The 25361-nt window shown below is 43.0% G+C and overlaps 1 protein-coding gene across 1 annotated transcript in view; it reads right to left on the bottom strand.

Moving 5' to 3' along the window:
• CTNNA3 (catenin alpha 3) overlaps positions 1-25361 on the bottom strand; it is a 1024091-nt gene that overhangs the window by 958980 nt on the left and 39750 nt on the right. Inside the window, exon 4 of the mRNA XM_065408662.1 lies at positions 4276-4395. Within this exon, the coding sequence (XP_065264734.1) occupies positions 4276-4395 (120 nt within the window). The remainder of the gene's footprint in view (positions 1-4275; positions 4396-25361) is intronic.

The following is a 25361-nucleotide window of genomic DNA, read 5'->3' as shown; positions in this document are numbered from 1 at the left end:
CCTATTGTCTGAGTTTTACAGCGTACCTTCAGTCTAAAATTAAGCATTTTAAGAAATAAATTGGCCTGTTTGCACATAAAAACTTATATAGTGCTGCACATCATGCACTTCTCTGGAACCAAGACAAAAATGAATAACAATTTGACAGTGTTGCTCCATCTTCTGGAAGTATTATTTCCCACAAAGTAATTTACTGTGTGCTATAAATTATCTCCTGTAATAATTAATGCTTCAAGTTTTATCTGAAACCTTTTTTAAACCTTTCTTTACATATGAATGGACAGTACATGATATGAAGAATAAAAATTGCATATTTAAATAATTCATCATAAATTTACTCTCTTTCTATATATATCTTAAAAGCTCTTTCCTGGCATATTAGCCTGAGGGCATACAATGAAAAATCAAACAAGTAACTTAACAGCTATATCGGAATGGTGTGATTTTTTTTATTTATTTTTTTACGTTTTAAAGTTCTGTTGTCAGCTGTTATGTTACACTATTACCGGAGACGTAAGAGCAGAAACAGAACTTCCTTTGAATTTGAGCCAACAGTGCTACAGGCATGCTAAAGGCATTACTAACATTAAGAACATCAACTGCTGCAATAATATTTCAATCTGACAAATACTAGGTACCACTGAATTTAATACATAATATCCATTTGTATTTGCATGTGACAAAATGATCTTGCACTATTATTGGCCAGTGAACCATTGGTAGGAACAGGGTCCGATAAAAGAGAGGGTGAATGCTTACAAAATTTCCTGAGACATTCACACTTAACACAGCATTTGGGAGACCCTTCCTTCTCTTCAGGCTACACTGTAGGAAGGCAGCTAATGAACCTGAACTGCCTTCCTGCAGTCTCAAACCCAAATGCCTCCTGCTGCAGAAAGCAACCTCCCTCACTGAAATTATCAAAGAAGTTAGATTGTCTGGCCAGTATCGTGTCAGAGAAGAAAGTGACACACATACCAGCTCCCTTGACAAAGCTCAGCCCTGTTTGCAAAATTGGAGATTCTGAAAGCACTGAGGAAAGGCTGAGCTGGCACATGCCAAAAAGTTTTGTCTGTCTTAGTTATTGAAAGCCAAAGAGGAATTCCCAGGTCCACTGCTGACAGAGGTAATCAACTCTTTAGAGAGAGCTACCCTGAAGTGGAAGACATTCTGACTGATTCTGAAGAAAATGTCACTTAAGAGACCTTAGCACCCTGATCTTTATCTACCCTTGTGATCGCAACGTAAGTAGTTTGGTCAATGGCAGTTTAAAAAAAAATGACATTACAAATGTCCTCTTAAAACAAGCTGTTTTTTAGTATCTGTCCTAAAAACTTCAAAATCATTGTTTCCATTTCTATATTGCAATTACAGGTCTTCTCTGGTTTTCTCACTCCTAAGAAATAAGGACAGAAGCAGACCAAAAAAAAGCAAATTTAAAAGAAAGATACATCAGTCTCACTGTGAAAGTTCTTCTGTGTTATTGTACCTCATGAAGATTAATTTCCATATTGTAGAGAACTTCTGGTTCATTTCCCCCAATAGAATCAGTATCTTACCAACAGGACTGGGTGTTGTTTTACAGCACTGAGAGTGATATATAAACTGTTAGCTATTAGAAGTGGACCTGAACTGGAAAACTAGATTCAAATATCACTTAAATGTGAAGAAGTTCGGATTCTGATCAGGTCTGAACTTGTGGGGTTTGGTCTGATTTCTAATGGCAGCCTTTTCCCAAATAGACTATTCTATTTTCCAGGCAAAAAGCAATCAAAGTGTATTCTGTGGGTAGGAGATTAGACAGCTCTCACTCTGCAGGTTCTCCTGTAAATCCTACCAAGAATTATGTTATATTGGCTGATGGAAACCGGTTCAGCAGTAGCATACGCAAAAAACAGAACTCAAATGTACAAATATGGACAAAATCTTTGACGTGCTGGGTAAAGGGGTGCAATGTACACCCTCACCCTTTATGCAATGGTCTTCTCCGATTGAAATGAGGAACACATTTTATGACTAATATCTTTAATAAGAGACGTAGTTTTGGAGAAGGAAATTAAATGTAGAGATGAAAGATAGCAGGAAAGGATATTGAGGAGATGCTTGTGGCCCAGACTGGTGGGCGAGGGTGGCAAGACAGTCTCAAAATGTTTTGGAAATACAGACTAATGAGACCAGAGATTGTGGGGAGATTCCAGGAAATGCAAGAATAAACCAGGGTCTGTGAATAGAAGAGAAGCAGAGAAACCAAATGCCAACCCAAGGAGAAATGAAGTGTGTAACTAAAGAGTCTGCTAGGGAATGAGGGATTTATTATGTGACATTAAATGGAACTTTGCAAGGCAAAGAGTGAGAATTCAGAGTAAAGAGATAATTGCAATTAAAGTGCAGTTCTACTCTGAAGGTGCCAATTCTATAGTCACTCATCTCACTCAGATATGCTCCCTGAGCCCTTACAGATGAGACCTTTATTATGCTCAACATAAATTATGAGATCAGATAGCAAACCCATTAGAAGTGGAAACAGACATTATTCATTACTAGAAACCGCACCTTCTAGCTATTGAGTGGCCTTATATCAAAGGGGCACAAAAGCTGTATACCATCTCACTACAGCTGGTCAAAACTCAGGATTTCCATCTCATGTGAGATTCTGACATTTTAAAGTTTTTCATTCTCAATTAGAAAAAATATCAAAATTTTGTTTTGGAAAAAATGTGTTGTGGATTGTGTGTTCTCAGTTTTTATATTTTTACATTATTTCATGACATGTCAGTTGTGCATTTTATGCACTGCTACTATTTTATGTCATTATGACATGTCAGTAGTAGTTGAAATATTTCTATTTATTTTTAAAGTCATTAAAGGCAGCAGGTACTGAATGAACATCTTTTCTAGATCAAGTGTGTTCTGTTTGTTTTGAAATGGAACAGTTTGACAGTACTACTACTGCCATGTCATAAAATGCCAAAAATATAAACATGAAAAAAACTTAAATTTGAAACAAAATTTCAGAATTCCAAAGTCAAATTTTTCCCAACACACAAAGTTTGTTTTGAAATTTCTTTCATGGAAAATTGTCAAAATCAATACAATTTTGCGAACATTTCTGTTTTGTCAAACTAGGAAATACCATCTATCATCATAGTGACACACACCCAGGCAACTTGCTCCTTGCCTTGCCCAACACAAGAACAAGTTATTCATGTTTTCAGATACAATCAGCCTCTGAACCTTTTCCTAAATTTTAAACAATCTAATCAATTTTCTTATTTAAACGCATACTGTAACTGATTTTCCCTGAAACAAGTCAGGAAGTAAATTTGACAACGCTGACACCTAGTGGTAACATTAAAAGATCAGAACTAAAATAAAACCATTATCCCACTCCTTCAATATATTACCAAATATAAAAAGCTCAGAAAGATTTTAAAAGGTTGCAAAAATATGAACAAAACTACAGAAGCTATTATGAAAACTAAAGTTTCTAAATCAGTCATGGAAAGGTTATAGAAAATAGCTCTATATACAGTTTAACAATTGTCTTTGACCTTGATCCTGCAATCACTTGCACACGATTGATATAAAGCATGTGAGTAGTCCAATTTAAGTCATATGGGATCTAATCTTGAAAATTATTATTTTTAATTAATTTGGGATTTTGAATTTAAAATACATTAACTGTTTATGTGGAGCAGTCATGTACATGAAGATTTGATACCATTAACTTCTAGGGGTGCAGGCCAGAACTTAAATCACTTTATTATCAAACATAAACTTTATTATCCAGTATACAGCACTCATGTTTTCCACATGATACCAAATTACTGTTCTGTCTTAGCAAACTATTGTTTCTTTTTCATGTCAGGTGGTATATAAGAAGACTTTGTGTTGTAATAACTGCAGAAGTTTTCTGTAGCTTCCCTGTCAGAACCTTATTTTCATGAGTAGTCACAGTGACTTTGCCAAACTACCCTTATGACCCATTAATCTATATGCACTACTTATTGTGTTATAGTGGCACCTTACACCCTTTAGATGCTTGATGTCCCTGCTAAATCCTACCCCCTTCTCTGTGTCAATTCTGGAAGTGGAACAGACTTATGCTGAAATCCAAAGTCACCTAATACAAGGTTACTCATATTTAATGTAAAACAGAGAACATATCAATTTGTCTCCCTGAATGATGGCACACATGATCTGTTACCCATAGATAAAAGCATCTTTCTCTACCCAGAGATTCTGTGCCCTACCACTAAATTTCCATATTCTTACCTGTTGACGTCTGTAGGCCAAATAATCTAGATTTTCCAGATCTTTCCCAAGCTTCTGGTAGGTTTTCTGTAGTTCAGATTTACTAGACACGTTTCGTAGAGACTCATATGTTCTTTGAAACTGTGATGGTACAAGAAACAATGTCATCATTCACATAAATATTGTCTATATAGCTCCATTAGTTAGTGTTTTTTTTTTTTAAAAACATACTAACATTACAGGCTCTGTTATATTCTCAGATATGCAAGAATACATTGCCACAACTCTTGAAAAGTCTATGCTTTGAGCACTTGGATATAGGGAAATATGTAGAGTCCTGGATTTGAAGTTTATAGTTTGGAATTTCTGAAGACACAATTAGAGATTGTCCCTAGCCCTGAAGTTCTGATCCTCACCTAAACTACCCCAAAATCTGGGTGGTGTTCAGATCCAGGGTTGTAATTTTTTTCTCCTTTTTAAATAAAAAGAACACATACATGTTTCCTCATAGATCATGAATTCCCACAACCTACCAAATATAAGCAGTTTCTTCCTCAACACTCTCCCAGAAGACTCTTGGAGAATACTCATCTCTAACATGTAGTGGTGTGGTAAGGATGAAAAAACACCTCTTATTATCTTGTAAGATGGTGCTGATTGAGTCCACTCACATGGAGCAGTTTGCAGGACTGAAGTCTAAGCAACTTGCATAAGGTGTCATACTATAGGAAAACTGTAGGAGCTGGGGATTGAACCTAGTTCTTGATTTACTGTGTAAATATATTAATCACTTCTTTCCTATGCAGATGATTAACAGTTGTATATCACAGTAGACGTGTATGACATGTCACATAGAGACTAAAGACACAGACCGTGACTCCAGAGCTTACAAAATACTAGCGAGACATACCTGGCATGACTAAGAAAAGAACATGGGGGGGGGGGGGGGAGATAGGACTTTACACAAACAATGAGTCTCCTTGCTCAATTTGGTGTACACTGTATTACTTCCAACTTTAAAATAATTTTTACTGTACAATTTATTAATATGTATAGTAAAGCAGCAGCCACAGACCCTAATTAGGAGCAGAACCCTGTGTGCTAGCCGCTGTACAAACAAAGGAAGACATGGTCTGTGTATGAACAGCTTACAGTTTTAGACAAACATTAGGCTAAGGGTGTAGAAGAGGGAGGGGACACGTTCTAGTATATATTTTCTTTTATTCATTATTTAAAATTCTGAAATTACACAAAGAAATCAATAAATGAAAAATGCTAAGCACAAAGTGTCATTCCCATTTCTTCAGGTGGGAGAACTGAGGGACAGAGAGGTGAAGTGACTTGACCAAGCCTACACAGGAAGTATTTAGATGTTTTGTATCACAGTAGGAGTGGGTTCTGAGGAGCAAATGATTACATAGCCTACAAGTTCAGGGAAGCTCATTGGTCCATCTAGGATCATACATTGTAGATAAGTGGCTTATCAAGACCCATATCCTGTCCCAGCAATGGCTGATACCTCAGAGGAAAGTGAAAATCTTTCATAGCCCACTGCACCAGTTGTTTAATGTTGTACACAGGGGAAAATATTCCTCTCACAATCCTGGAGCTGAGATATGCTCTAGGATTACACAAGATTTGAGGCAGTCTTGCCTTTAAGGCAGTGGACTATAGACCACAAGATGCGTGTTAGATTCCTGGCTCTGCCACAGCCTTCTTGTAATCTTCCGCAAGTCACTTCACCTCTTTCTTCTGCAGTTCACCATCTGTAAATATACTGAAACATTCTGTTATTATGGTGATGAACACGATAGGAGAGCCTAAAATAGTTACTAGTTTGCATCAAAGGAGTAGCAGTATCAGTGATCAAATGTACACCCCTTTAATAAACCCAAAGTGGCTCAGTATTCTGCAGCAACCAGCCTTACAGATTCATTGCATGCTACAAGTTTTATTTGTTCCATTTCTTGTATGTAAGTGAATACAGTGCTTGTAACATCTACACAATCTGCAGCACTGGAGAATGAAGCACTGCATTTAAATAGCTCAAAGTAAGAAATTGCCACTTGCAGGTTGTTGTTTTTTGTTTTTGTTTTGTTTTGTTTTGTTAAATAGTGTTTAAGAAGAAGTTCCCTCTACTGGATGATCCCTGTGGCAACACTCATGACAGGTACCTCAGGGTATCTGTATATGATTGAGAGAAGACAGGGAGTGAGACATACCCTGTTCCCTTGACATTTTTCTATCTCACATCCATTGTAAAAACTGCAATTTGGTGCCTCACCTCTGGCCTAGAATTCCTTGAACTTGCAACACTTTGCATTCATTAATTCACACTATAAGCATTAGAGCATAACTTTAGTTCAGGTCAGACTGAACGAGACCATCTACAACAGGGGTGGGTAAACTTTTTGGGCCGAGGGCCACATCTGGGTGGGGAAATTGTATGCAGGGCCGGGGCAGGGGGTTGGGGTGCGGGAGGGAGTGTGGGATGTGGGAGGGGGTGTGGTGTGCAGGAAGGGGCTCAGGGCAAGGGATTGGGGCAGAGGAGGGGTGTGGAGTGTATGAGGGGGCTGAGGGCAGGGGGTTGAGGTGCAGAAGGGGTGCGGAGTGCAGGAGGGGTGCAGACTGCGGGAGGGGGCTCAGGGGGTTGGGGTGCACAGGGGTGCAGGGTGTAGCAGGGGTCTCAGGGCAGGGAGTTGGGGTGCAGGAGGGGTGCGTAGTGCAGGCAAGGAGTTGGGGGGGCAGGGGGCAGGAGGGGTTCAGGCTCCGGGGTGGCAGCTGCACGCACTGGGGCCAGGGCAAGCTCCCTGCATGCCTGCCCTGTCCCCGGCCCCGCACCGCTCCAGGAAGTGCTGAGGCCCCTGGGGGAGGGGGGGGCAGAGGGCTCCACGTGCACTGCCCTTGCCGCACCTCCAGGTACCTCCCCCGAAGCTCCCATTGGCCGTGGTTCCCCGTTCCCGGCCATTGGGAACTGCGGGGTGCGGTGCCTGGAGGCAAGGGCCCGGGGGCCACAGGGACGATGGGCTGGCCGCTGCTGAGAGCGGTGCGGGGCCCGCAGCGCCACAGGGGGCAATCCCGCGGGCCGGATCCAAAGCCCTGAGGGGCCAGATCCGGCCCACGGGCCATAGTTTGCCCACCACTGATCTACAATGACTTTTCCTATGTGCAGGTAAGAAGCCATGAGTATTGCAGCTGCACCAGTTCAACAGGTACCTGAACACCAAACCACAACATAGTGGTCCACATGTGGATGTTACCCGAAAGCTTCCATTGACAGTCGCAAAGCTGAATAGTATGGGAAGGGGTCTTTCGAGAGTCTAGAATACACTAATGAAATGATCATAAAGTGTAGTCTTTGCATGGAGCAAAGAAACAGTTATCTAAAATGGTGTCAAGGCACTAGACCACAAAAATACAAGCAAAGCAACAGATCATTTCATGCAACAACTGTTTCTTGCACAGGGAAGGTGGGACAATAGGCGCCTATATAATACAAAGCCCTGAATATCGGGACTGTCCCTATAAAACCAGGACATCTAGCCACCCTAACTGGGGAGGTCTCCTATCATATCACTATCTCTGCAAGCCTATGCACTATATCTTACACCCTGCAGGGGCCCCACAGATTAATAATGCATCAAGCCAAAAACCTCTCACTCCAGATCATAATATTAGGAGCCTCCTGTGTCTGGTAATGAGACTGCAGGGATCAGTGACTCACTTCTAGTGGGAAAAAACATGCGTATAAAACTGTAAGGCTAGCTCTCCTCAGGAGGCTAAATATCCAAGAAATAGCCCCAAGAGGCTATAACGCTGGCAGCGATATTCCACGAAAGTGGAAGAGACATCTTTCTCAAGAAGAGAGTGGAAGAAAAAACAGTGTTTTCCCTCAAAATAAAAATATACAAATAAGCTAACTATAAGCAAATGAATACAAGTTTGTCCTGTTCTCAGAAGGATTCAGTGATGTGACTGTGACAAAGGTTATAACCATTTTTAAATCTACAAGGCACATACAATCTACCTACATCTCTCAAGCTATCATGGTCCGGTTTAAGTCTTTCTTCCTCCAAGAAACTTTCACATGTATTGTTCTGAGATGGGGGAGGGGAGAAGAGTCCAGCCCCCTCTCTCCCAACTTTCTGTTAATTATTTAAATCATCAGCGGTAAACAGAAATAAAACAGTTTTTAGATTTTCCTCATTACTTCACCAAGATAGACACAACCCAGTCCCTAGAAGTCCAGGAGAAGTACCTTGATAGTTTCCTTTACCTATAGACTTCTCTGTCTCTTTTTTCTCTGAAAGGAAACTTGCTATTTCTTTTTAAGCCTCTTGATTACATACAAGGTGCAGCTGTCTTAAAGGAGTTAGGTTTGATAGGATCCAGCTGAGCATTCTCTATTTTTCCCTGAGCAGATGAAGAAACTCCCCTGGGTTCATGTGGCACCTGTAACACTCCTGAACCATTGTCTGGTTTGATGACACTTCTTATGAAGCAAGCTGGATTGGGAGGGTATCATGACAATGAGGATCTTACTGCCTATCAGGTTTTACTGCCTATCAGGTTACCATAAATAACTTTATAGCACTTTTCAAAATACACAGGCTTCCCTTTTGATTGGGTCCATGAACAGTACTACACTCCTTGTGTAATAAAAAACAAAATCAACAATCATAAAACTTGAGCCAGAGTAAGAGGAAACAGCTGTTTTGGTAATAACACACAAAAAGTGGATATCACATCATCTAGGAACCAAGCACCCATTGTCAAGATAATGACAAATGAACACTGAATATCTTCCAAGTAGGAAACAAGATGAACTTGTAACAAGGGCCTTAAAATAAATGGAACAATTTTCACAATCCCATTTCGGGTAACATTAAGCACTTGGAACATCAAACGTGATTCTGGAACAGATGATGTTCTAGGTGGTAAGCTAATTAGGACAGTGTTGTCAATATTGTCTCTTCATATGCAGGATGTTGGAGATCTAGCATAGTGTGGGCATTAACTGAAAATGGAAGATATTCTCAGTGATCGTATGGTCACCCCTTGGACTGTGATTATGGTTCCATTTATCTGAAAACTTGACTTAAAGTTAGGGCATGGAGAGTTTATTCTGTGTTCAAATTCTTTACCCCCAGCCTTTAATAATGATGGTCAAAAGTCTCTATATATTTCAGCTTGACTCTGCATTTTCTGTTAAAGTCTTTGTTTCGTTGATTGTCATGGGAGCTTGGTTTGGCTGTTGCAAGAAAATTAATTCATAATATTGGCATTGGCAGAATATCAGTCATACAATGGGGAGTTTCCCTGTAGTTTCTTAAGAAACAGTTTAATTCTTTTATGTAATGCTGTGTTCCAGCTACCATCAATAGCAACTTTTCCAGAATCCTCATAAAACAGTCTGGTGAAGTTCAAGGTTGTTCAAATCTCAGGTTTTGGTTAATGCCCATCTCTAATGTGAACCTGAGGTATTCTGGCATAAAACTTGGCACAGTCCATATTTTTGAAGAATGGAGTTTTAGGAATATCATACACAATTCTTTGTCCAGATTTAGCAGGACTCCCTTGGCAAAGATGGCAATCACAGTATGATAAATCAGAATTATCAGCAGCAAATCACCAGCTGACAACCACATAGGAAGTCACCAAAATCCAAGACAACTGCTAACAAAGATAGATCAGATAGTTTAAACAAAGGGGGCACAGTGTTTTCCAATGCTGCAGCTAGAACAGACATGATTTGATGCAGTATTCCAGACTATTATGATAGCTTTGGCTGGGAATCACAATTTTTACTGAAGCAGCTGATTTGTCTTTACAAATCCTAGTGTCCCAGGAGAGAATGAAATGCACATTTGCTTCAGCACCTTCAGTTGTTGTACAGGTAGCACATGCAGACTGTATGAACATTAGAACGGCCATACTGGGTCAGACCAAAGGTTCATCTAGCCCAGTGTCATGTCTTCCGACAGTGGCTTATGCCAGGGGCTCCAGAGGGAATGAACAGAAGAGGTAATCATCAAGTGATCCATCCCCTGTTGCCCATTCCCAGCTTCTGGCAAACAGAGGCTAGGGACAGGGGCGGTGAGTTGTATGGGCCCGTGGTGCCTGGGCTCCAGCAATATTCAGGGCCCGGGGGCCCAGCTCCACCAATATTTGGGGCTGGGTCTCTCCCCCGCCTCTGCCTGCCACCCCCACACATCTCCCCCAAGTGTCCCCCGGTCCCCATTTGCTGCTCCTGCGCACCTCCCCGGACCATCCCTGCCTCTCCCCTGCAGCTCCATGCTGACTCCACTCTGCTGGCTCCGGTCATCAACTGTTGCCACAGGGTCCTAGTGCCCCCCAACTACTAGTGGCAGGGCAGGCTGCCCTTACCCTGCCCTTCCGCCTCGGACCCTTCCCTTTTCCGGCGGGACCCTCCACCAGCACAGGGGCCCCCGCTGCCTGCAGTCACCGCTCCTGCCCCATCCCTCACCCCCAGTAAGGCTACAGTGAGGGGCAGTGGCAGGGGAGGAGGCGCACATGTGATGGCAGCCACCCCCCCGGCACCCACCACAGGGGAGGTGAGGGGGCTTCCTGGACCTGAGAGGGGCCCTAGGAGCACTTGCAGTGACAGTGGTGCGGGGTGAGTGTACGGCCGGGAGGGAGAAGGGGCCCCTCCCCCAGAGCTCACTGCTACCAGCGGGGAGAGGGCTGGGGGGAGTCCTCCTCTCTGGCCCCAGCCCTGGGGCAGCCTGCCTGCACCACAAACTCATCCCCAGCCCTGCCCCACCCCAGAGCCCGCACCCCCAGCCAGATCTCTCACCTCCCTGCACCCCAACCCTCTGCCCTAGCCCTGAGCCTCTCCAACCCCCCAAACCCCTCATACCCAGCCGCAAACAGAGCCCTCACCCCCCCGCACCCCTACTCTCTGTCCTAGCCCTGAGCCCCTCCCACACCTCAAACCCCTCACCCCCAGCCCCAACCAGAGCCCTCATCCCCCCGCACCCTAACCCTTTGCCCCAGCCCTGAGCCCCCTCCTGCATCATGAACCCCTCATCCCCAGCCCCACCCCACAGCCCAACCCTCTGCCCTAGCCCTGAGCCCCCTCCCACACCCCAACCCCTCTTCCCCAGCCACACCCCAAAACCATCCCCAGCCCCACCCCACAGCCCTCACCCCTGCACCCCCTCCCTCCACACCCCTGCCACCCCCAAACTCCCTCCCAGAGCCTGCACCCAAACTCCATCCCAGAGCCTGCACCCCCACTCCCTTCCCACACACCCTCTCCTGCCCCCAAACTCCCTCCCAGAGCCTGCACCCCAGCCCTCTGCACTCCCTCCCAGAGCCTGCATCCAAACTCCCTCCCGGAGCCTGCACCCCTCACCCCCTCCTGCACTCCCACCCCCTACCCCAGCCCAGAGCCTGCACCCAGCACCCAAACTCCATCCCAGAGCCTGCACCCCAGACCCCCTCCCCCATCCAAACTCCCTCCCAGAGCCCAACCTCTCACCCCTTCTGCACCCAAACTCCCTTTCCAGCCCTGCACCCCTCCTGCACCCCAATCCTCTGCCCCAGCCCAATACCTGCACCCCAGACCTCCTCCCTCCACCCAAACTCCCTCCCAGAGCCTTAGGCAGGTGGGGGCTGGAGTTTGGGGGGGGCGGGTTCTGGGCACCACCAAAATTTCTACAAATCTGCCACCCCTGGCTAGGGACACCATCCCTGCCCAACCTGACTAATAGTCATTGATGGACCTATCATCCATGAATTTATCTAGCTCTTTTTTTAACCTTGTTATAGTCTTGGTCTTCACAACATCCTCTGGCAAAGAGTTCCACAGGCTGACTGTGCGTTGTGTGAAGAAATACTTCCTTTTGTTTGTTTTAAACCTGCTGCCTATTAAAAGGAAGATGCCTGGAAAAGTAATCTGCAGCATTAAGTTTGCCAGGACTATATATCAATGCAGTGTCAAATTCATAGTTTCAACATCTTCAACACAAATTGGACTGCGTACATAGAAGAAGGCATCATTAAACATGTATTGCAATGTCTTATAATTGGTAACAGTATGCTGATGTCCATACAGGCAGAAGTGGAAGTGAAGACTTCCCCAGATGACAGCAAGCATTTCTATTTCAATTTGTGAATGATATTTGACTAGTCACAGAGTTTTTCTGGCATATGTCTGAAACTCAAGCTGAGTCATAACAGTGACACGTTCAATTGGGCTATAAGAGGCCCTTAATCTGTTGTAATTTTACATTCCTCATTCAGCTTCAGGGCCAACTCTACAACAGAAATAGAACAAAGAGTCTGCCACTGCAGAATATGGAATAATGGTTCTTTCCCAGTTTGTCTAAGGAAGGAAAAAGCCTGAGAGCCGTTGCTGTTCCGAATATCAATATTATCACCCTTCATTGTGCAAGGCAGAAAATTCAGCACTGATCTATTTTATGTGCTTGTTAAATACTTTTTAAAAATATATGGCTGAATATGAGTTGAATTAAGGATGAGAAGCAAATTTAATCTCCACTTTGAAAAAAGAAGGCAGTTCATTAAAAAGTGCCTTAATGTTTTAATATGCACTGCTGCTTTAAAAGACTAAATTATACTAAATGTACTATTTTAAATCACTATGGGACAGGTTTGGGAGAACCATTAAAAAGCACTCTCAAATTCCAATTACTGAATACACACTTATGAAAAAACTGTTGCTCTCATGATATTTTGCTGTAATGGAATGGGCTTGGGCCTGCCTCTATAGAATTTTATGGAGAATAGATCACACAGTACCCTCAATCCAGGAAACATCAGATGATCTTGCTCTCAATGGACTGAAGACATGCATTTCGATGATAAAGTGTATGCAATATGTTTTGCGAGCATTTATTCATTTCTGCTTCCCAAAGCAAAGGTGAGTTATTAAATGAAATGTGTCTGGATCAGAATGATCTGTGCATGCCTGAGTTGCAAATACCTGTTGAGCAGATGAAATAATACTGACTTTATTGTTATACTAGCAACTAATAATCTACTAGAACAAAATGAATTTCAAGGCCATTTTACCAAACTAAAATTTGCCACCTAAGATTAGAATTCAGAAGATATTCCACAGAGAATGACTTTCACATTATTGTCATTTACCCCTTGAATATGATGCTTTAGATTTACTTCAGTTTGAGTGTTGCTGTAGTGGTGAATTAAAAGGTTGTAGAAACACAGTAATGACCATTTCACAACAAGGCCATTTAGGAACAGATTTTGTGATGTGTTTGTGCAGCCTGACACAATGGAGTCCCAATACCTGACTGGAGCTGCTAGGCACTTCAATAATAAAAATAATAATAATTTGATGAAAATACCTGCCCATTTTTATTTACCTTAATCCCATCTTCAGGTTTCTCAAGTACCATGTCTATCCCCTCCATCTTAGAAATAACACTAGTTTCTCCAACTCAATTATACTCGTCACTTCTAAGTACCTTGATAGTTTCCTTTACCTATAGACTTCTCTGTCTCTTTTTCTCTGAAAGGAAACTAATGCTATTTCTTTTTAAGCCTCTTGATTACATACAAGGTGCAGCTGTCTTAAAGGAGTTAGGTTTGATAGGATCCAGCTGAGCATTCTCTATTTTTCCCTGAGCAGATGAAGAAACTCCCCTGGGTTCATGTGGCACCTGTAACACTCCTGAACCATTGTCTGGTTTGATGACACTTCTTATGAAGCAAGCTGGATTGGGAGGGTATCATGACAATGAGGATCTTACTGCCTATCAGGTTTTACTGCCTATCAGGTTACCATAAATAACTTTATAGCACTTTTCAAAATACACAGGCTTCCCTTTTGATTGGGTCCATGAACAGTACTACACTCCTTGTGTAATAAAAAACAAAATCAACAATCATAAAACTTGAGCCAGAGTAAGAGGAAACAGCTGTTTTGGTAATAACACACAAAAAGTGGATATCACATCATCTAGGAACCAAGCACCCATTGTCAAGATAATGACAAATGAACACTGAATATCTTCCAAGTAGGAAACAAGATGAACTTGTAACAAGGGCCTTAAAATAAATGGAACAATTTTCACAATCCCATTTCGGGTAACATTAAGCACTTGGAACATCAAACGTGATTCTGGAACAGATGATGTTCTAGGTGGTAAGCTAATTAGGACAGTGTTGTCAATATTGTCTCTTCATATGCAGGATGTTGGAGATCTAGCATAGTGTGGGCATTAACTGAAAATGGAAGATATTCTCAGTGATCGTATGGTCACCCCTTGGACTGTGATTATGGTTCCATTTATCTGAAAACTTGACTTAAAGTTAGGGCATGGAGAGTTTATTCTGTGTTCAAATTCTTTACCCCCAGCCTTTAATAATGATGGTCAAAAGTCTCTATATATTTCAGCTTGACTCTGCATTTTCTGTTAAAGTCTTTGTTTCGTTGATTGTCATGGGAGCTTGGTTTGGCTGTTGCAAGAAAATTAATTCATAATATTGGCATTGGCAGAATATCAGTCATACAATGGGGAGTTTCCCTGTAGTTTCTTAAGAAACAGTTTAATTCTTTTATGTAATGCTGTGTTCCAGCTACCATCAATAGCAACTTTTCCAGAATCCTCATAAAACAGTCTGGTGAAGTTCAAGGTTGTTCAAATCTCAGGTTTTGGTTAATGCCCATCTCTAATGTGAACCTGAGGTATTCTGGCATAAAACTTGGCACAGTCCATATTTTTGAAGAATGGAGTTTTAGGAATATCATACACAATTCTTTGTCCAGATTTAGCAGGACTCCCTTGGCAAAGATGGCAATCACAGTATGATAAATCAGAATTATCAGCAGCAAATCACCAGCTGACAACCACATAGGAAGTCACCAAAATCCAAGACAACTGCTAACAAAGATAGATCAGATAGTTTAAACAAAGGGGGCACAGTGTTTTCCAATGCTGCAGCTAGAACAGACATGATTTGATGCAGTATTCCAGACTATTATGATAGCTTTGGCTGGGAATCACAATTTTTACTGAAGCAGCTGATTTGTCTTTACAAATCCTAGTGTCCCAGGAGAGAATGAAATGCACATTTGCTTCAGCACCTTCAGTTGTTGTACAGGTAGCACATGCAGACTGTATGAACATTAGAACGGCCATACTGGGTCAGACCAAAGGTTCATCTAGCCCAGTGTCATGTCTTCCGACAGTGGCTTATGCCAGGGGCTCCAGAGGGAATGAACAGAAGAGGTAATCATCAAGTGATCCATCCCCTGTTGCCCATTCCCAGCTTCTGGCAAACAGAGGCTAGGGACAGGGGCGGTGAGTTGTATGGGCCCGTGGTGCCTGGGCTCCAGCAATATTCAGGGCCCGGGGGCCCAGCTCCACCAATATTTGGGGCTGGGTCTCTCCCCCGCCTCTGCCTGCCACCCCCACACATCTCCCCCAAGTGTCCCCCGGTCCCCATTTGCTGCTCCTGCGCACCTCCCCGGACCATCCCTGCCTCTCCCCTGCAGCTCCATGCTGACTCCACTCTGCTGGCTCCGGTCATCAACTGTTGCCACAGGGTCCTAGTGCCCCCCAACTACTAGTGGCAGGGCAGGCTGCCCTTACCCTGCCCTTCCGCCTCGGACCCTTCCCTTTTCCGGCGGGACCCTCCACCAGCACAGGGGCCCCCGCTGCCTGCAGTCACCGCTCCTGCCCCATCCCTCACCCCCAGTAAGGCTACAGTGAGGGGCAGTGGCAGGGGAGGAGGCGCACATGTGATGGCAGCCACCCCCCCGGCACCCACCACAGGGGAGGTGAGGGGGCTTCCTGGACCTGAGAGGGGCCCTAGGAGCACTTGCAGTGACAGTGGTGCGGGGTGAGTGTACGGCCGGGAGGGAGAAGGGGCCCCTCCCCCAGAGCTCACTGCTACCAGCGGGGAGAGGGCTGGGGGGAGTCCTCCTCTCTGGCCCCAGCCCTGGGGCAGCCTGCCTGCACCACAAACTCATCCCCAGCCCTGCCCCACCCCAGAGCCCGCACCCCCAGCCAGATCTCTCACCTCCCTGCACCCCAACCCTCTGCCCTAGCCCTGAGCCTCTCCAACCCCCCAAACCCCTCATACCCAGCCGCAAACAGAGCCCTCACCCCCCCGCACCCCTACTCTCTGTCCTAGCCCTGAGCCCCTCCCACACCTCAAACCCCTCACCCCCAGCCCCAACCAGAGCCCTCATCCCCCCGCACCCTAACCCTTTGCCCCAGCCCTGAGCCCCCTCCTGCATCATGAACCCCTCATCCCCAGCCCCACCCCACAGCCCAACCCTCTGCCCTAGCCCTGAGCCCCCTCCCACACCCCAACCCCTCTTCCCCAGCCACACCCCAAAACCATCCCCAGCCCCACCCCACAGCCCTCACCCCTGCACCCCCTCCCTCCACACCCCTGCCACCCCCAAACTCCCTCCCAGAGCCTGCACCCAAACTCCATCCCAGAGCCTGCACCCCCACTCCCTTCCCACACACCCTCTCCTGCCCCCAAACTCCCTCCCAGAGCCTGCACCCCAGCCCTCTGCACTCCCTCCCAGAGCCTGCATCCAAACTCCCTCCCGGAGCCTGCACCCCTCACCCCCTCCTGCACTCCCACCCCCTACCCCAGCCCAGAGCCTGCACCCAGCACCCAAACTCCATCCCAGAGCCTGCACCCCAGACCCCCTCCCCCATCCAAACTCCCTCCCAGAGCCCAACCTCTCACCCCTTCTGCACCCAAACTCCCTTTCCAGCCCTGCACCCCTCCTGCACCCCAATCCTCTGCCCCAGCCCAATACCTGCACCCCAGACCTCCTCCCTCCACCCAAACTCCCTCCCAGAGCCTTAGGCAGGTGGGGGCTGGAGTTTGGGGGGGGCGGGTTCTGGGCACCACCAAAATTTCTACAAATCTGCCACCCCTGGCTAGGGACACCATCCCTGCCCAACCTGACTAATAGTCATTGATGGACCTATCATCCATGAATTTATCTAGCTCTTTTTTTAACCTTGTTATAGTCTTGGTCTTCACAACATCCTCTGGCAAAGAGTTCCACAGGCTGACTGTGCGTTGTGTGAAGAAATACTTCCTTTTGTTTGTTTTAAACCTGCTGCCTATTAAAAGGAAGATGCCTGGAAAAGTAATCTGCAGCATTAAGTTTGCCAGGACTATATATCAATGCAGTGTCAAATTCATAGTTTCAACATCTTCAACACAAATTGGACTGCGTACATAGAAGAAGGCATCATTAAACATGTATTGCAATGTCTTATAATTGGTAACAGTATGCTGATGTCCATACAGGCAGAAGTGGAAGTGAAGACTTCCCCAGATGACAGCAAGCATTTCTATTTCAATTTGTGAATGATATTTGACTAGTCACAGAGTTTTTCTGGCATATGTCTGAAACTCAAGCTGAGTCATAACAGTGACACGTTCAATTGGGCTATAAGAGGCCCTTAATCTGTTGTAATTTTACATTCCTCATTCAGCTTCAGGGCCAACTCTACAACAGAAATAGAACAAAGAGTCTGCCACTGCAGAATATGGAATAATGGTTCTTTCCCAGTTTGTCTAAGGAAGGAAAAAGCCTGAGAGCCGTTGCTGTTCCGAATATCAATATTATCACCCTTCATTGTGCAAGGCAGAAAATTCAGCACTGATCTATTTTATGTGCTTGTTAAATACTTTTTAAAAATATATGGCTGAATATGAGTTGAATTAAGGATGAGAAGCAAATTTAATCTCCACTTTGAAAAAAGAAGGCAGTTCATTAAAAAGTGCCTTAATGTTTTAATATGCACTGCTGCTTTAAAAGACTAAATTATACTAAATGTACTATTTTAAATCACTATGGGACAGGTTTGGGAGAACCATTAAAAAGCACTCTCAAATTCCAATTACTGAATACACACTTATGAAAAAACTGTTGCTCTCATGATATTTTGCTGTAATGGAATGGGCTTGGGCCTGCCTCTATAGAATTTTATGGAGAATAGATCACACAGTACCCTCAATCCAGGAAACATCAGATGATCTTGCTCTCAATGGACTGAAGACATGCATTTCGATGATAAAGTGTATGCAATATGTTTTGCGAGCATTTATTCATTTCTGCTTCCCAAAGCAAAGGTGAGTTATTAAATGAAATGTGTCTGGATCAGAATGATCTGTGCATGCCTGAGTTGCAAATACCTGTTGAGCAGATGAAATAATACTGACTTTATTGTTATACTAGCAACTAATAATCTACTAGAACAAAATGAATTTCAAGGCCATTTTACCAAACTAAAATTTGCCACCTAAGATTAGAATTCAGAAGATATTCCACAGAGAATGACTTTCACATTATTGTCATTTACCCCTTGAATATGATGCTTTAGATTTACTTCAGTTTGAGTGTTGCTGTAGTGGTGAATTAAAAGGTTGTAGAAACACAGTAATGACCATTTCACAACAAGGCATTTAGGAACAGATTTTGTGATGTGTTTGTGCAGCCTGACACAATGGAGTCCCAATACCTGACTGGAGCTGCTAGGCACTTCAATAATAAAAATAAATAATAATTTGATGAAAATACCTGCCCATTTTTATTTACCTTAATCCCATCTTCAGGTTTCTCAAGTACCTGTCTATCCCCTCCATCTTTAGAAATAACACTAGTTTCTCCAACTCAATTATACTCTTCACTTCTAATATATTAGAATTATTATAATAGGTATTATTCCATATACCTATTACCCTTTGCATCAAATAGTTCTGCCTAAGCTCCCCATTATCTTTTTTAGTTCAGAAATTCTCATTTTTGAATCCTTTACTATTATGACAAATATACTTCCATCAGTTTTATAAATCTTTAATTTAAAGTTCTGTTAAGTCACTTCTAAAATCTCTTCTTTCCTATTTAGAATAAGACCAGTTCCTTCACCCCTTTTTTTCATATCTGGGCTGTGTAAACAGCTTGCATAGAACTTCACACATGCTTGTGAACCTGAGATGGATGTGGTTCATTTTCTCTCTCTCTCTCATACACACACACACACACACACACACACTCACTCACGAAACTGGTGCCCTCCCTTCCACTGGGCTCCTTGGCGCAGGCCTCCCCTTCTCCTTCCCCATAAGGAGTTAATGGGGTGCACCCTCCGAGCAGGGTCTTCTTGAGTGCAGCCTATTGTGCTGCCTCCTCCACTTCTCATAAAGGTCTTTGTTAGTATATAGGCTTGTTTGCCAGCCTGAGATTGAATTTGGGATTTGATGTTTTAATACTCACATCTTATACTAGTATATGTAAAAAACAATGAACAAAGAGACTGTGTGTTGCATTTCCCACAACCAGAGGGGGCTTTTAGTACAATGGGAAAAAATAAGGGATACAGCAAAAGTGTTACTGGGCATGGTGGGAATGTAATATATAAGCACAGATTTGAAGACTGCCTCAACTCCTTATCTCAAGGCAAGGTCAAGCAACCAGTTGGGAGTGGCAAGAAAGGATTGGGGGGAGGGGGGAGAGAAGGTAAAACACTAAAAGACCAGAGAAATGCCTGCCCCTGACCGGAGTACAACCTCACTCCTTGCCCCTCCCATGGGATACAAAAAAGGTGGGACGAAGACCCGAAACAGAACATGACCATAAGTTGTAAGGAGTGCAACTAGGGGCGTGTACTAAAGGTATATTTGGGCCTGCTAAGGAGGGGGAATGGGAGGTGGGAATGGGGAAGGGGGCACAGGGTAAAGGCTCTGTGGTGTCAGAGCTCGGAAGGGGGACATGGGGTAAAGGCTCTGTATGTCAGAGCTGGGACTGGAACACTGGGAAATAGATTCTGTGAGCATGTAGAGCTATGGATATGTTTGCTTGGAACTAACCCCAATAAACATTGAATTGCCTGCACTTCGGACTTCTGGTCTTCTGCTTTCTGTCTGCGTGACAAGAACCAGGGGAGAAGGTGAAGGCAAAGCCCTCAAACAGTCTTCTAAATGGGTACCATTCTCCTGTCCACCCTATAACAAAGTGGACTGCCCCTTTAAGGACTAGAGGGATAGGGCCAACTGGCTCTGTTCTGTTATCTCATACAGCTAGAAGGGGGTCAGTAATCCCTATAAAGACCCAACAGAGCTCAGTTGGAGACACTGGCTGCTGTGACTCATGCTGGTGCACACTGAGAGGTCTCTGCACCCCTGCACCTATGTTTGTTGGGGAATAGCTCTGTTTTCTCTTCTGCTGCCTCATTTTTCCCTCGGTTCTACATCCACATTCTTCACCACGTACAGGGTCATGGGTCTATCTCTTGCAGTCCAGAAAGGACTAACACCACACCCAAGTCTCTTTCAGTCCCTTCCCTCAGGACACATTTATTAAGTCAAACAAAAAAAGTAGCAAAGTAACTCAAAAGAAAGCTATTCCTCTGAACAACACAGGCTACAGGGGCCCAGAGGTCTTTCATTCTGCAGCCCTTTCTCTCCTCCAGGGCCAGCCCCCTCCAACTGAGCATTCTCAGCCCTTCCCAGCTGGGTCTGATAATTGAACAGGGTTGTCTAGCTCCATGCCCCTTAGTCCTTAAAAGGGACCTATCACCTTGTTATATACCCCTGTGCCATAACAGAAGTAGTGAGATGCTCCTTCTTTAGTGACTCCTATGGGGTGGGACAGAGATACCTCATAATCCCTATTGTGGTACTAAGGGAAACCTGTTCCCTAGCAACAGTTTATTAGAATAAAATAATCATTAAATCATTTCACACTTTCTAGGGAATCCCCATGGTTTGTAAAGTCACCTTGCTAGGGACTTGGGGCATCTCTCATAGTCTCTAGGTGACATTGAAGGAGTAGTACTGTATCCATTCTTCTGCTGGAATAAAAGGTGGTCATTTCACAAAGCCCTATTCCTAAGTAGTTGTTTAGGACGTGCATTACCTGTGTCATTTATGTTGCAATAATTCTGCCACAAATTGTAGAGTGGAAAAATACATAGACCTATAAATATTGATGCTAGAAATACAAATAACCCATATTTGTCCCCTCTGTGGCATGCACAAACTTCAGAAATAGTAGGAAGAATTTCATCTGTTGCCTTATCTGTAAATAAAGATCTGTAAGTCCAGATCAACTACAGTAAGACAACCAAGGGACTAAAGCCTCTCTCAGATACTCCTGTGCATCTCTCTAAAATGACCCACAATTTTTTGAGAACCATCCCTCATTATGGGCTTGACCCAAAACTTGTGGAACTCAGTGGAAAGTCTACAATAGTATGTGATGTCATTTGGATCAAGACTATGCTTACCTACATTCACATTTAATTTTTGATGTTACATTGCATCATATCAGGGCATCAAAACTGTAAGCACACATCACTCGGACAATACACCAGAATAGAATGGGATGACGAGGTGCCTATTGCAGCATACCATCACATTCTACTCCGACCAGCAGTGGCACAAATAAAAAAAAATTAATACCAAAAAGAATGAAGCACAAGTCAACTGAGGTTACTCAAATCATTTTTACACTGCTCAGAACACTTTTAACACTTACGGAGGCAGGGAGGAAGAGGAGCAGATAATGATCTTCCCAAAGAAGCCTGGCTTCACATGTAGCTTCTCATTTCCTACCACTTTTCTTCCTCTTTCCCGGATAGTTTTAAATAAATCTAAGTCAGTGCTTTATAGATATTACTGAGTCTACTAAGAAGTGTGTGAAAAATATGTAAATTTAAACAGTAAATCTACAAACAAATAGGACAAGGAGAAGAAAGAAAGTATGCTGGATCAGCAGGATCTGAAATATATTAGAGGAAAGACATGCTGGTGGGCTCTTTGAATAAACATTTTCTTACCTTCTTGCTTTTCTCCTCTGATCAATAAATTCAAAGTAATTCCACCAGTCTATTAATTCACTTAATTAAACAATATTGAGCATCACTTCTAAAGTGAATGAGGCTGAAAATGGACTGTTGAGTCAAAGGACTAGATGCATGGGACAGACTTTAGTCTGACCATATCATTCACAACAATGATGAAGTTATATAGAAGGGTAGGAGACTTTGAATGCAGAAATAAGGGAAATAATGTTTAGGTGGTAGGTCAGAAAGGAGACATTTTGGTAAACATGGATTCCCTTACTATTGTTGATCAATGAAATAAATGAAGAAACCAAAGTGAAAAAATATCACCAATTGCTTCACTGGTAAAGCTTATTCATGCTTCATTTGTTCTGTGTGAGACACCCATAAAAGGTTTACTTTAGAAAAGCGGATCTCTAAAGTTGGTAAATAATACAGTCCTGCCCTCATCACTGATCAGCCAATGATGTAATCTTTCTTGTGTTTCAATATCCAATTTTATAGTCATTCAATATCATACTGAGTAACTTTAATGGATGGAGTTTCTGTGAAACCAATATAAACAATCCCTCCAGCTTAGAGAATGCTCCATTTCTTTTGCATGTGTATCCATATTGTTTACATTGCTCCATGGTGTCATAAGGCTGCTGCCTCCACAATCAGCTGAAAGTAGTATCATGCCATCAGAGTACAATCAGTCACAGACTTTGTGCTGATGTTGTAGTGTTTAGAGCTTTCTTGGATGGAGTTTCTATGCAACCAGAGAAAAGAAATGAAATTCTTCCTTTTCATGTTACATATGCAGTACCAATTAAGCTGATCTTACTAAAATCGGTTATTCTTCTGTCACCTACATACTCATAATACTATACTGAAAACACAGTAACTTGTTATGCAGTACATATGTATTGCTTATTCCAGATAAGCTCAGAATGACACGTGAGACTCTGAGAGGATTTCTCTGGCAACTAATCATATTGCTATTGTTTCTTTTCTCTTTTGTGTGCCATAATTTTCTAATAAAATTGAAGTTTAACAATCCATATTCCTTTTCTGTAGTACGATGAGTGGAAAAACACTGCTTGCAGCATCCCATTTTACCAGAGAGAAACTGGCTTTGAAATGTTCCATCAAACAGTGCGGTAACAAACCTAAGTTCTACTGCGTGAGCAATACGATTAACTTTCAACATTTCTTCAATGTATGCATTTGATAAATAATCCATAAAAATATATGGATTCCATGCAACATAATTCAGACAATACAATAAATATGTAACTGGGAACTGATCCTTTCATGATGCTGGCCTATTTTCTTTCATTTTTATACATACAACAAATCTTTTCCTTGGTCAGCATTTTCATTTCGTTCATTCTGTACTGAATGATAGAACCTTTAAAATCAATTTCGGTTCAACGATCAAACTCCTTGATTTTATTCTACAAAAATTAAAAAGCTCAGAGCCATGGAAATGAAAGGCAAAGAACTTTTTCATCTCCTCTCAAATGATTAATGACAGTTATACAGCTGAGATCCTCATGAAGAAATAGGACAGTGTGTTAGAGCTATCTGTTTTAGAACAGGTTCAAAGAAATACTTCTCAAGGCACATTTTAAAAGTACTGTATTTCTAAGAGATATGCACTTGGAATATTTAAGATGATACAATACAGCAAAGACAAAATTTGCTTTCCATGCTGCAGAAACCTTGTGGAAACTAAATGTGTTTTGCTGGACCAGGTCCACAGTGAATAAAATTTGAATTTTCTAACATATAATAATTAAATACTTGGTGATGACCAAAAGCTGTTGTCACTTGATGGCTAATCAGTGGCATGTGTTAAAACTACTTGGTAGTCTCCGTCCATTTCCTAATGAACAAGTGTCAACATAAAAAGATGCCATTATAACTGGTACCCTTGTTGGCTGACTCAGCAGACAGATAATATACTATCTCCCTCCAGGACAAAGCCAAGGAATATTAGTTAGGCATTGTGGGGAATTTGTACTGCAATTTAATTTGTTCTCTGTGTTAATAATGTTGAAAACTGAATTCCTCTATCAATTTGGCAGCTTATATGAAAACTACATTTAAATAAGGGGGAAAGAAGACAATTTACTTTTTTGTACAGATTCAGTTTTTCCAAACAATTCTTTGTCATTTTATGATTTTTCAATAATTGTTAGTTCTTTCTCCCCAGTGAAAATCATATAGTGACTCAGAGTTGTTAAAAAAAAATCTATACCCAAGAATACCACCAGATTTTAGTTATTACTTGTCTTAAGAGCACTAAAAATGTTTAGGAAGGGTGCTTATATAAAAGTGTAGGGGACCAACAGGGTACTGGCCCTTTAAGACCAGAGAGGTTCGTGAGAGAGGCCATTTATCCCATTCCACATGTCCAGGGAGGCAGACAAAGGCAATAATTGGAAGAGAGGAAGATGGTCCCGGGGAACAATCGGTGTGTGGGAGAGGGAATGTACAGGGCCATCCCGTACCATATTCTTTAAAGGCCCCAGGAGCTTTGCTGAGTGGGTGAGGTAAGGCTCCCCTCTCCCCAAGATAGTGCAGACAGGTGCTTGGGATTATTAGATCCACCTGGAGAAGATCAAGAGACTGATTAGGGACTGGGTAGGTGACTCAAAATGAGACTCCAAGCCCAGTCAAGGAGGAGCTGTGTAGAAGGAAGAAATCAGCAAGAGGGCTTTGAAACCCCTAAACCTGAGAGGAGACTTTACAGGCCAAGGAGACTGGGATTTGAAGCACACGTCCTAGAAGAAGTGCTGAGAAACCCTAATATTTGTGGGGGGAGGCCAAAAGGGGATCTTTGGGGAGCCAGATGGTATTAAATACATAAGACCCCAAATAAAGACTCAGGGTGTGTAGAAGTTATTTTTGGAACCTCAAAGGGAAACTGAAACAGTGCCACCTTAGGCTACAAGGGTGCACCTGGGATGGCACCTGGGTACAAAGACTATTGATGAAAAGTGTCAAGACAATTAAAAATTTAATAAATAGTATTATTAAGACCACTTTCAACACTCTAAACTGGCAAACTTCACACACATATAGAATATGCTGTAGGCTCATGGCAGGCACCATGGCTTAGCTGGCTAAAGCACCTGTCTAAGTAAACAGGAGATCTTGAGTTCATTTCCCAGCAGTGCCTTGTTGTATAATTTTGGGGGGAGGGATAACTCAGTGGTTTGAGCATTGGCTTGCTAAACCCAGGGTTGTGAGTTCAATCCTTGAGGGAGCCATTTAGGG

This window comes from Emys orbicularis, chromosome 7, assembly GCF_028017835.1.
Source record: "Emys orbicularis isolate rEmyOrb1 chromosome 7, rEmyOrb1.hap1, whole genome shotgun sequence".
Classification (NCBI taxonomy): domain Eukaryota; kingdom Metazoa; phylum Chordata; order Testudines; family Emydidae; genus Emys; species Emys orbicularis.
The sequence above is the reverse complement of the archived record's forward strand: the minus strand, read 5'-3'. Positions and strand labels throughout refer to the sequence as shown.